Raw genomic sequence first — 13,734 nt, forward strand, 5'->3', positions numbered from 1 at the left:
AGTACTGGAGGCATAAAGGAATGATATTACAAGGATTGGGTGCACTTGATTAGATTACATTCGTCATATATTCAAGTCAGGGCATGTAGAGATGCATTCACACTGAATTGGAGGCGATAGTTGGGATACATTTGGCATATACTCGAGGCAAGGATTAATGACGACAGCGATAAATTCACAGCTAGACTGAAGAAATGGGGTTGGTGGGACCTTGGGGTGTTGGAAAGGTATCTGATGTGGACAGCAATGAGTCTTAAGTGATTGATTTCAGTTCATATGCTAACAATGTAACTTAAGAACTTGACCCAAATCTTATTGTAAACCACATTGATTCCTAGCAGAAAACTGCAGTATATAAGACACAGTATTGTATTGTAATGTATATGTTCCTAATTGGAAAGTATGGCCTTGGGACCATGGCTCACTTCTAACTCAGATGGTTTACAGCATATAAAGCATGGCTCAGGAACGGGAAAGAGGAGAATGGAGCTGAGAGGAAGAAGCCCCCAGAGAAGGCTTCCATCAGAAGGAGGAAAATAATTTAAAACTCTGCTGTTTCTTGAGATTTTAGCTGTACTAACAAGTTTAGCTTGGCTGCTTGTACCAAGGGAGCTATTAACATGTAAACAGCCAGTACTTAGGTAGATCTAGATTTTCTGTTTTGAAAGTTAATTTATTGCATGCTGTATCATATAGTACTGCTTTCTCATCAATGCTTTTAGGCTGTTTTCTTCTCTAGGGAATACAATTGGGGTAAGAATAGAAGGAGATTCCACTCAGGATACTATCAAGCAATTCAAAAATGTATTACAATATCTCAAGAAGCCACTAATAAATTTTCAAACTGCATCCCAAGTGGAATCTCTTTCAATCCCTACCTCTCTTTGTGTGACCTTGGGCTGGGATTATTTGTCTTCCTTTGTTTCTGATAAAGAATACAATCCACATACATTTTGAAACATCAGGGCAGTGTACAATCCAATATTATAATGGAACTAACCAAGTATCGCCTGCAGAGGCTCCAGTTAATTCAGAATACCACGGCTAGGTCGATTTTCAGCAAGGGCAAATTTGAGCATTCAAGATAATGAAGGGAATAGACTTAGTAGATAAAGACAGGTTGTTCACCCTCTCCAAGATAGGGAGAACTAGAGGGCACTCTCTAAAGTTAAAAGGGGATAGATTCCGTACAAATGTAAGGAAGTTCTTCACCCAGAGAGTGGTGGAAAACTGGAACGCTCTTCTGGAGTCTGTCATAGGGGAAAACACCCTTCAGGGATTCAAGACGAAGTTAGATAAGTTCCTGCTGAACCAGAACGTACGCAGGTAGGGCTGGTCTCAGTTAGGGCACCGGTCTTTGACCGAAGGGCCACCACGGGAGCGGACTGCTGGGCAGGATGGACCACTGGTCTGACCCAGCAGTGGCAATTCTTATGTTCTTATCTTGTGTCTGTTCCCGATATCTGAAGTCCTTGGGGATGCTTAGCCATCAGTTGGCCTGCTATATGCACATATTATACTTAATGCACATTTAGTACATTGTCTCCTCTGTCTACCCATACAAGTTTGCTCATTTATAAATGGGCAACAGAAATAAGTGTAATCATCATAACATATATAATGAAAGTCATATTTAATGAAAGTCGGTGGGCATTACCATTCTCCCAACAAGGTCTATATTATTAACTTCCAAGTCCCCAATTGTGGTCTTCCTTCTTTTTATTCAAACACCTCATCCCTTATTCAGCAACACTTACCCTATGTTTCTTCCAACAACATCTCTTAGTAGTACCTTCAGATCTTCAAGTATGCTCACATTCTACAAGGATCACATCACTTTCAGTTGTTTCTCCTACTTTATGGAATAATATTCTCCTTCACTTACAAATTGAGCTTTCAAGCCGAAAGATTAAAGCCATTCTTAAAGGCCCCTGCCCCTTCATCACCCCTTTGCAGCAAGTTACCCTTTCACTGACTTGCTGATTCTTCTCCCCTCCCTACCTTTTGTGTCCTTCCCAGTTAATTAATTATAATTATATTTTAGTCCCTTATTAGATTTGTATAAATTTTCCCATTTAATCCTCCTCGTTTGCTGTTCCCATCCTTCTACTACTACTACTACTTCTACTACTTATCACTTACAATACAGTACTTCCACAAAATTCACAGGGGTTCAGTTCCAGGAACACCCGCGAATTTTGAAAAACCGCAAATGCGGTTTAGGAGCTGATCGAAGGCAGGAGAGGGCAGCTGGGGTGCAGGCGGGTGCTGAAAATCATTCTCAGTATTTTTTGACTGCCTTTTCCTGGTATTAAAGTCAGGTTACACCAAGCAGGAGCTGCTTTGACTTGCCAGATAGCGTGTCAAAGCAGCTCCTGATTGGTGTAGCCTGACTTTAGTACCAGGAAGAGGCAGTTATAAAATACCAGAAATTATTGAGTCTGCGATTCACGAACCGCGAAGTCGCAGGGGTTTACTGCATATAATGTTGAAAGGCGTACGCAGCGCTGTATATTTTGACATTTAATAGAGAGGCCCTGCTCGGAACAGCTTACAATCTATCTAACAATCCTTCCAATTCAACCTTAATAAATTGTGATTTGTAAACTGAGTAGATAATTGTTTATTTGCAGTACATTAAATACAATTGAACTGTGAATTTTCCCAAGGTACTCTGACTATCATATTTTGAGACCTTCTTCAGATAAAAGGTGATATATGATTGACTATAAAATATTATCGGGTCACACTGGTACTGCAGAGGAAAATAACACAATGTCGAATTTGTGTCAGCTTAATAATATAAACTATCCCCTTCTTCTACAAAACTGCGCTAGCAGTTTCTAGCACGGGGAGCCGCGCTGAATGTTCCGCGCTGCTCCGACACTCATATGAGCATTGGGAGCAGCGCGAGCCATTCAGCTGAGCTCTCTGCGCTAAAAAATGCTAGCACGGTTTCGTAGAAGAGGGGGTAAAACTCATCTTGAACTGAAAAATGTTCATAAATTTAAAAACCCTGAGTATAAAAGAAAATATTATATTTCTAATACTTCAGCTCCCTGAAATACAGAAATTATTAAAATTGATGAACATATGAATAGCATGCTCTTATGGGGTTCCCAAACTTACCACCACAAATGCAACACAAATGGAGAAGAGATAATCCATTTTCTGTGCGATAATTTAAATTGACTTTACTGAAGGCTTCATCAGAACTGTAAAGAGAGATTTAATGAATGATCACAACAGTCTTTATTATTCATTATATTTTGCTTCATTTAAAAAACTCTTAATGAGAAATCTGAATATTTAGTCTTTATGGACTTTCCTAGTATACAACGCCTCTTTTAAACAGAGACAGAAGATATTCTGTATAGGAAAGTGAATTATGGGACAGTCGGTATAAAAATACTCTATTATTAATCATATGTCCACAGTTTACATAAAGGTACAAGTGCCTGCTTCCTACATTTACTGAGAGGCTTATATATATACACCATATTTTTCGCTCCATAAGACACACCTGACCATAAGACGCACCTAGGTTTAGAGGAGGAAAACCAAAAAAAAAAAACCATTCTGAACCAAATAGTGTACTAATATATTTAAGAAAATATAGCAGAATAATATTTCAACTATGTAAAGTCAACAGTGGTATTAAGAACCATCATCACTGTCATTAACAATTGAGGAGAGACTTTAAATTTCAAGCACTCTTCTAGTTTTCTGGAAACCCCAAGAACTCATCATCACTAGTGTCCGAATTTATGAAGCTCAGTTGCTCACAATCACTGATATCACTTTCTTCGCTATCTTCATATATGATACTATCTTCAGTTCCATCTAAGGCTACTGACACATTTTTTAAAATGACCATGCAACGGTTTCGTCCTTCGCTGAGTGCCATGATGTTGTAACCCATTCACAAACGTGAGTGATGGTGGGCCTCTTCATTCATTCAGTAGGTGTAAGATCATGATTACCAGCAGCCATCCATTTGTTCCACTCTTCTCGCATAAAGACTTTAAATGGTTTGTTGATGGAAACGTCGAGAGGTTGCAACTGGCTAGTAAGACCCTCAGGAATTACAGCTATATCAGTCTTCACTTCTTTAAAGCGCTTTTTTGTTGTTTCGCTAATATGGGCTCTAAACTGGTCAAGCACTAATAAAGCAGGTTTTTTTCAGAAGCCCTCCAGGACGTTTGGGCCACACTTTTTGAACCCATACTCTCATTCCATTTTCGTCCATCCATCCTTTCTCATGAACATGCACAACTCCATGTGGAATCACTTTTTTTGGAAACTTTTTCCTTTTGAAAATTAATATCGGTGGCAATTTGGTGCTGTCTGCACAGCAGGACAACACAACTGTGTAATGTGTTTTCCCACGTCCTGAGGTTTTCACAGTTATGGTTTTGGTATCTTTCAAATCAACAGTCTTATTAGATGGCACATCAGAGGTTAACGAGACTTCATCCATATTCCCAATCTGGCCAATTTCAAAAACATTTTTCTTTCTAGCATCAATTACAAATTTATGAAAAGAGAGAATCTTAGATTCATATTCTTTTGGCATTTTTTGCGCAATTCTAGTGCACGTAGCAAGGCCACATTGCTTCATAAATCTGTAGCACCATGATAGTGATCCAGTAAAATCCTGAATGCCTTCCTCTACAGCAATGCGTTTGGCTTCATATATTATCATTTTTGTAAAAACTGAGATGCCATTATTCCTGTGACATGTGATCCATTCTTTCATGTCCACGTCCAACTGTGGCCACTTTGCAGCATGCCCACGAAAAGTGTGCTTACTTTTATCTACTTTTTCCTCCTGTTTCTTCCACTCTCTTATCATTTTTTCAGTTGGAGGTGGCCCAAAATGTCTCTCTGCTGCTCTGTTTCCATGTTCCTTAGCATATTTTACTACTTCCAGTTTAAAAGGAATTTTATATGCTAGTTTTTTCTGCTTCAACATCTGTGTATGCAGCATGAGGAGGTACTAGTAGTACCAATTTTTTCTGCAAGAAAATACAGTAAGTTGTGGGCTGAATTTTTTGTTAAGATACCGGTACTTTGGGGTCCTTTTATTAAGGTATGCTAACCAATTTAGTTCACGCTAAAGATTAGCGCACGCTAAATGCGCACCTTAATAAAAGGACCCCTTAGTCTTAGTAGAAGTATAAGGTTACAACCTCTCCCCACACTCCTTGCCAGGCTCTGAACCAAGCCCCTTTCCCTCCCTGCTCTACCAGGCTATGCAGCCAGCCCCTCTCCCTGCCAAGCTCTGCACCATGTCCCCCCTCCCTGCCAGGCTCTGCACCATGTCCCCCCTCCCTGCCAGACTCTGAACCAAACCCCCTTCCTTCCCTGGCTCAGCCAACTAACAATTTTTTACACCCCCCCCCTTACCTTTTTTTAATCATTCCCCCCAGTACCTTTTTAAATCATCCCCCCACTACCTTTTTAAATCATCCCCCCAGTACCTTCCCCCAGTACCTTTTCAAATCATCCCCCCACTACTTTTGAAAATCATCCCCCAGGACCTTTTCCCCAGTACCTTTTCAAATCATCCCCCCACTACTTTTGAAAATCATGCCCCAGGACCTTTCCCCCCAGTACCTTTTTAAATCATCCCCCAGTACCTTTTTAAATGCTCATTATCTCGGGGCCAGCGGTGCACAAGGCAGGAGTGAGCTCTTCGTGCTCCAGCTTGGGCCTGTGCCGCTCCCTGAATGGCTGCTTCAGTTCTCGTGAGTCCTACGAGAACTGACAGCAGCCATTCAGGGAGTGGTGCGGGCCCAGGCTGGAAGCGCAAAGAGCTTGCTCCTGCCTTATGTGCCGCTGGCCCCGAGATAATGAGGACTGAGGAGGCAGCCGTCCAACGAGGGAGGGGCAAGAGCGTGAAAAGCTCACTCCTGTTGATACACCGTGCTGGACCACCAGAATTTAAAGGTAGCCGGGGGTATATTCGCTCCATAAGACACACTTTTATTTCCACCCACTTTTTGGGGGGGAAAAAGTGCATCTTTTGGAGTGAAAAATACAGTATATATGTATGTGTATATACTGTATACCATACCATATCAACTCTTGCATCCCACAAATGTCAGCCAGGAATCATTGCAGCTTACACAATATTAGAATTGCTACAGAGACATAGATATTGCATGGAAGAAAAATAAAGATAATCTCTTCTGTAATTTTCATTTTCTTTCCAGTTTTGATGTATTATTTTTTTGTAATATTGCTGTGTGTTCATTCTGCTGCCCCTCAATATCTCTCCTTGCTTCTCTCTCCTTATACATCTCCCAGAGAACTCCGTTCCTCAGATAAGTCGCTCTTAGCTTTACCCTTCTTCTCCACTGCCAATTCCAGATTTCTTTCCTTTCATCTAGCTGCCCCCTAGGTCTGGAATAAATTACCCAAATGTGTCCATCAAGCCTCTTCTCTTATTTAAAAGGACACAAAGCAGTTCAAAGTTGTTAAATCACAAGAGGATTGTGAAAAATTACAAGAGGACCTTGTGAGACTGGGAGACTGGGCATCAAAATGGCAGATGACGTTTAATCCGAACAAGTGCTAAGTGATGCATGTGGGAAAGAGGTACCCAAACTATAGCTATATGATGCAGGGTTCCAGATTAGGAATCACTGCCCAGGAAAAAGACGTAGGGGCTCCTTTTACATAGGTGTGTTAGGGCATTAAGGCACGGAATAGCGCGCGCTGAATTGCCGTGCGCGCTAGAACTTAACACCAGCATTGAGCTGGCATTAGTTCTAGAAGTGTAGCGTGGGTTTAGCACGTGCTAAAACCGCTAGCGCACTTAGGGAAAGGAGCCCTAGGTGTCATCATTGAGGATACGCTGAAAACCTCAGCTCAATGTACAGTGGCAGCTAATAAAGCAATAGAATGTTAGGAATGATAAGGAAAGGAATGGAAAACAAAGATGAAAATGTTATAATGCCCTTGTATCACTCCATGATACGGCCACACTGTGTGTGGTTTTGGTCAGCGAATCTCAAAAAAGATATAGCACCCCCCTTACCTTTTTTTAATCATTCCCCCAGTACCTTTTTAAATCATCCTCCCAGTACCTTCCCCCAGTACCTTTTCAAATCATCCCCCCACTACCTTTTTAAAAGGTACAGAGAAGGGCGACAAAAATGATACAAGGGATGGGACGACTTCCCTCTGATAAAAGGCTAAAGTGGTTTGGGCTTTTCAGCCTGGAGAAGAGACAGTTCAGGGGTGATATGATAGAAGTCTATAAAATACTAAGTAGAGTGGAAAGGGTAGATTTGAATCACTTGTTTACTCTATCCAAAACTACTAGGACTAAGTGGCATGTGATGAAGATTTAAAATGAACTGGAGAAATATTTCTTCACACAATGTGTAATTAATCTATGGAATTCATTGCCAGAGAAAGTGGTGAAATCAGTTAGCTTAGCATGGTTTAAAAAAGGTTTGAATAATTTCCTAAAAGAGAAGTCCATAGGCCATTATTGGGGAAATCCACTGCTTATTCCTAGGATAAGCAGCATAAAATCTGTTTTACCACTTGGGGTCTAGCTAGGATACTGGGCTTGATGGACCTTCGGTCTGTCCAAGTATGGCAATTCTTATGTCCTTTACCATGCACTAATGCCACTTTTAGCGCTGCTGGGAAATAGCTGATTTTTCTATTTTGCCAATAATGGCTGCACACTAATTTCCCCATCAGTGTGTGGCCATTAGCACGTGAGTTGTTAACAACACTTATTTTCTAGGTGGTAAGGGCTCATAGAAACATAGAAAAATAGAAGATGACGGCAGAAAAGGGCTATAGCCCATCTAGTCTGCCCACTCTAACAACCCCACCCCCTTGAATTTACCCCCCTAGAGATACCACATGTGTATCCCCTCTACATTTTATTACCTCCCTAGAGATCCCACATGTGTATCCCATTTCCTTTTAAAATCTGGCACGCTGCTGGCCTGAATCACCTGAAGCGGAAGTTCATTCCAACGATCGATCACTCTTTCGGTGAAGAAGAACTTCCTGGTGTCACCATGAAATTTCCCACCCCTGATTTTCAGCGGATGTCCTCTTGTGCTAATTGGTTAGCTTGTGGCAATATAGCTGCGTTAACCAATTAGGGCAAAATACGTCTACTGTCCTTCTCTAGACACACCCCCAGCAGTAAAAAAATAAAATCCATTTTTTTATCAGGTGGGTAGCACACGTGCATGCATAAACTACCACTGGACTTCTGAGCATGCCCCGTGGTAGTGCTTTTTAACTTGTGGTAAGCACGCGGTAGTGTTTACTGGCTTAGTAAAAGGACCCCTAGATGATTAATAAGGAATATTGCAAACATTGTTGACTGAAGGCTCCTTTTACAAAGGTGCGCTAGCGTTTTTAAAGCACACACCGGATTAGCCAAAACACTACCACCTGCTCAAAAGGAGGCAGTAGCAGCTAGCGCGCTATTCTGCACATTAAGGCCCTAGTGCGGCTTTGTAAAAGGAGCCCTGAATTTTTGGACTATTATGGCTGGATCATCAATCTATGAGGCTTGTTAATCGATCATTTCAGATAATGATAAGGATTGTTAGGTGAATCCTTTAAGGTTCAAAAAAACAAAACATTTTATGGTATATTGGTATTGGTTATCCTATCTAAGCAAATGAATATTAGTCATCACTTGTGGGTTAACACCGAGAACATTTTGCAGCCAATGATAGGACTATATTGGGTTAATCTGTTAAAAGCACTCATATAAATGATATGTATCAGCCCTCCCATTTCCAGCAATGGACAAAACTTGAATATCATTGGTGAATACACAAAAATTAAGCCCAGTCTTTTTTTAATCAATTCTTATAGTGGGTATACATATACATATATATTAAACAGAAATGGGGAAGTATCAACCCCTGAGAAACTCCACAGATCATGGTCCCAATTTTAGAACAAATGAATCCAGAGAGCACTAGTGATAATTGCTGCCTGAACTAGAAGCTCCCAATAGCTAAGAAATCCTAAGTTCACAGAGGTTTTTTCCCCCCACAAAGCTTGCTGGCTATATATATGATCTATTTGCCATGGCAAATAAACCTCCTAAAATTAACTTGGGCTGCCAGTGGTGTACCAAGGAGAGAACGGGGGGGAGGGGGGGTTGGTCCACCCCAGGTGCAGCCTTAGGGGGTGCACAGCCGGACAGGTCCGGAAAATTCCTGGGCTGCGACGGCACTCAGCGGCATCAGCGCCCCCCCCTCCATGATGGCACTCAGCGGCATTGGCACCCCCCCTGCCCCGCGACAGCACTCAAGTTTGGCCTCCTTCTCCCGGTATCAGCAGAACTTCAGATCGGCAACAGGTGCTCAGTCAAAAGCTTCTCCTGATTGAACTGCCTGGGTGGAAACAGGAAGCTGAGTCAGGGGAAGCTTTTGACTGAGCACCTGTTGCCAATCTGAAGTTCTGCTGATGCTGGGAGAAGGAGGCTGAACTTGAGTGCTGTCGCGGGGCAGGGGGGGCGCCGATGTCGCTGAGTGCCATCGCAGCCCATGAATTTTCCAGACCTGTCCGGCTGTGCACCCCCCCTAAGGCTGCACCAGGAGCGGACCTCCCCCCCCCCCCCCCCCCCACCTACCCCCACCCCCCCACCCCCCCTGCCCCCCCCACCCCCCCACCCCCCCTTTGGTACACAACTGTGGGCTGCATATCATCATCTACTTCTAAATACCTTGCATTGGATCCTCTATGTCAGAATAAGATGGTGATGCATGGCAGTTCTGAAATTACCCTTCAAATATCATGATAGAACTTGTTAGGTGATGATGATGAGACATAAAGAATCAATGTATGGTACTGGAAGATGGTCCCCTAGGTCGGAAGGAACTCATCGTGCTACTAGGGAAGAGCTGATCATCACTGAGAGTATACCCAGTGTTTGCGATTTGACAGATCAAAGATACCAGGACATCCTGATACTGACGCTGCTGGATAGAAAAGAGAGATCAGAAACTGTAAAGATATTCTCAAAATAGAAACATGGAACATATGAAGATTCAAGGAAATTTGGAAATTGTTAAGATCAAATGACAGAACTACTGGGATTAAAAGAGATATTACAAGAAAACTCCATAGTACTCATGGAACTTAAGAGATGAGCTCATAGATATTAAAAGACAATGAAATAAAACACAAAAAGCCATAAGAACATAAGAATAGGCATATTAGGTCAAAACAATGGTCCATCTACCCAGTATCCTGCTTACACAGTGGCCAGTCCAGGTCACAAGTACCTGACAAAAACCCAAATAGTAGCAACATTCCATGATAACGATCCTAGGGCAAGCATTGGCTTCCCTCATGTCTTTCTCAATAGCAGACTATGAAATTTTCCTCCAGGAACTTATCCAAACATTTTTTAACCCAGTTACGCTAACCACTGTTACTGAGTCCTCTAGCAACGAGACAGGAAAAGCAAATATGTTTAGCTATTATAAATTATGTAGCGGGAAACACAAAAAAATGGGGAAAAAAAACCTATATGAAATGGAACAAGACATTAATGAGGTAATTCCATAGCTGGGCACTTCCATTTAGGCGCACCGAAGGTGGGTGGTAGGAGCTTATTTTATACCAGAACTTAAACACTGCAAAGAGGATTGATAACTACTGCAAAGGAGAGATCCATGCCATGAATTCTAGAGCATCATTATTTCCTTCAAGTGTGTATTAAGATTGGTTTCACAAAGAACATAAAGTGCTACCTATTTGCATTTTGCACCAAAAGTGCAAATAGGTAAAATAGACCCGGGGAAATATTTTGACTACCCTAAGGGCTCCTTTTACAAAGGTGCGTTAGGGCCTTAACACGTGGAATAACGCGCGCTAAATTGCCGCGTGCGCCAGACCTTAACGCCAGCATTGAGCTGGCGTTGGTTCTAGAAGCATAGCGCGGGTTTAGCGTGTGCTAAAATGCTGCATGCCCTAAAAACGCTAGCGCACCTTAGTAAAAGGAGCCCTAAGTGCTTTAAGTGTTGCAATCTCAGCCTAATGCTTGTATTGGCTGCAAATCATCTTATTAATATTGACAGAAATAGGTCATCGCTTTGTGCCATAAGGTTTTGTGAAGAAGTGCAATATGTAAGGCTCTCATTTCTGTAACACTCCTTTGATCTGTTGCTATCTTTCATCCAGGAGTTCAACTTGGCACACACACTTGGATCTCTTCGGCTGGGTTTATGAACCCACACAAATTAGGACATGTCTTCCACGCTAGTGCCTTAATTTAATTAAATCAAATTTTGAGAAGGTCTTTCATTCCATTAAGATGTGACAGGCCCACTTGCCAGGCTACTTGACACAGTGCTGCAAATCGTGGGACTTAGGGCTTGCTGAGGTGTCCACATCAGTGCAATTTCAGATGCAAACATCTGTCTTGGATCGTTAGGAACTCCACAATGGGTAAGAATTACTTTGTTATTTATAGGGACCGGCTTGTTTTGCTTGTCACCAATATATCTACTGTTCTCTATGTGAACTTTGCCCTCATTGTAATGTTTAGGAAATACTATTTTTTATAGTGTTTTGCACATGGAATTATAAATTATAATTTATGGTGGACACGGACATAATTAATATTTGTGCTCTCTGTCAAAATACCTGCCCAGGGTGGTTTTCTAGATCAGGGGTAGGCAACTCTGGCTCTCTGGTACTCCAAGCTAAGCAGGATTTCTAGATATCCATAATAAATATACATAAGGTTTGTTTGCGTACAATGGAGCAGTGCATGAGTAAAGTATTTCATTTCTATTCAGTATAGATATTTTGAAAGCCTAACCATAGTGCAGTATTTGAGGACTAGAACTGCCTACCCCCGGGCTCAGCAGTTAGACTTGTTTTAAATGTTTGAAGACGAGTTGATATACAAGAGAAAACTAGCAGAAAACAATATTCTTTACTGGAGATACATTTGGTAGTAAACTTTCAGATTAACGAGGGTTTTTTTTTTTGCAGAAGGGCTAGGTGCCATTTACAAGTGTAAAAAGCCAATTTACATGCAAATGGCTATGCAGATGTTAGTAGCCATTTTTGAAAGTTGTTATGTACATGTTTATACCTGCATTTTCTAGGGGTGGTTTCAGCAGGCCTGAAAAGTATATGTGTATTTCATATTTCACAATGGAAATATATATATGTACATAGGAAAATCTTTTTATCAGCACTTATACATAGAAACATAGAAAAATGATGGCAGATAAAGGCCAAATGGCCCTTCCACAGTATCCATACCTGCTCCAAGGCATACATAAGTATTAGCTATTTGCTTGCTATCACCTGCCATTTGGAGAACATATTAAAGGGAGCATTCTGCCTACCTCTGTGGTGTTCAAAATTGCCTAAAAAAGTCTAGAATTTCAATTTCATAGCTTGACTCTTTAATTGGCTCCCTTTGGATGTGCAGTTTGGTAAAATCCCCACTATAACTTTCAATGTCCTTTTCTTCTTAATTAGACTCTTTTAGGGCTTCAGACATGCCATTTGTTACCAAATATTTCTATGGTCACCGATTAAACTTACGGCCATGGCTTCCTCACTAGCCCCATTATACTCTTTTCTTCATGTTTTTTTAATTCGTAACCTTTTAAAGTGCTTCGTGCTGTATTTTAATAACTTAGTCCTTATATAAGTTTAAAACTTATCTTAACTTAATTGACTTATCTTAATTCAGTCTTTTCTCATAATATCTTCGGGAAGGGACTTGTCAGTTCGACATATTTCGCCCTCCGGCTGTTTCAAGAAAAGTCCCCCCCCCCTTTTCAAACTTATCCGTAATATTATGTGGATTGGGATGATATGGATAAGTTTGAAAAGGGTGGACTTTTCTTGAAACAGCCGGAGGGTGAAACATGTCGAACTGACAGGTCCCTTCCCAATGATATTATGAGAAAAGACTGAATTAAGATAAGTCAATTAAGTTAAGATAAGTTTTTAACTTATATAAGGACTAAGTTATTAAAATATAGCACAAAGCACTTTAAAAGGTTATGAATACTAACTTGCAAAACAATACTAACTTGCAAAATCACTAACGCACAGTTAGAAGAATCATTAATTACAACTTTATTCTATATCCCACCCAAAAAATGGTCAAACGCTAAAGAGGAATTCACCGAATTCCTCACCTTATCCACCTTAAAAGGATCATACAACCTGCTTCTGGGAGACATAAACACTCACCTAGAGCAAAAGACAAAGCCTGAAATAGCGGAAATCGCCAACTTCCTAATGTCACTGGACTTTCCAAACCCAGACACAGAAATAACCCACGAAAAAGGACACAAACTAGATTTAATCACCTTCTGCCACAAAGAAACAATAGACCCCAAAATACAATATTACTCAGGACCCTGGGAAAAATGTATCTGGTCAGACCACTACATTGGCAAGTTCAATCTGCACTGGCTAAAATAGAATACACAACAAAAACACAAAAACGTCAATACGAACACAATAACCAGCCGTGGCATTATTAACCCAACCGAATTCTGGACCCACTACGAGTTACAGCCCATAATCAACGAAATTCAGGACTTCCCCACAAGATGGGAAACTTACAGCAAAGAACTCTTAGACCAAATAGCACCATATAAAACATACAAAAAGAAAAATAGACCACCAAACGAATGGTTTGACTGTGAACTACTAACCACCAAACAGGAACTAAGAAAATTGGAGAGA

At 41.1% G+C, this 13,734-nt stretch overlaps 1 protein-coding gene across 8 annotated transcripts in view; it reads right to left on the reverse strand.

Moving 5' to 3' along the window:
• Positions 1 to 13,734, reverse strand: part of LOC117346428 (serine/threonine-protein kinase TNNI3K) — a 278,321-nt gene that overhangs the window by 219,272 nt on the left and 45,315 nt on the right. For all 8 annotated transcript variants that reach the window (XM_033915962.1, XM_033915967.1, XM_033915964.1 and 5 more), the window contains one exon: positions 3,130 to 3,215. In XM_033915962.1, the coding sequence (XP_033771853.1) occupies positions 3,130 to 3,215 (86 nt within the window). The remainder of the gene's footprint in view (positions 1 to 3,129; positions 3,216 to 13,734) is intronic.

This window comes from Geotrypetes seraphini, chromosome 12 (genome assembly GCF_902459505.1).
Source record: "Geotrypetes seraphini chromosome 12, aGeoSer1.1, whole genome shotgun sequence".
NCBI lineage: Eukaryota > Metazoa > Chordata > Amphibia > Gymnophiona > Dermophiidae > Geotrypetes > Geotrypetes seraphini.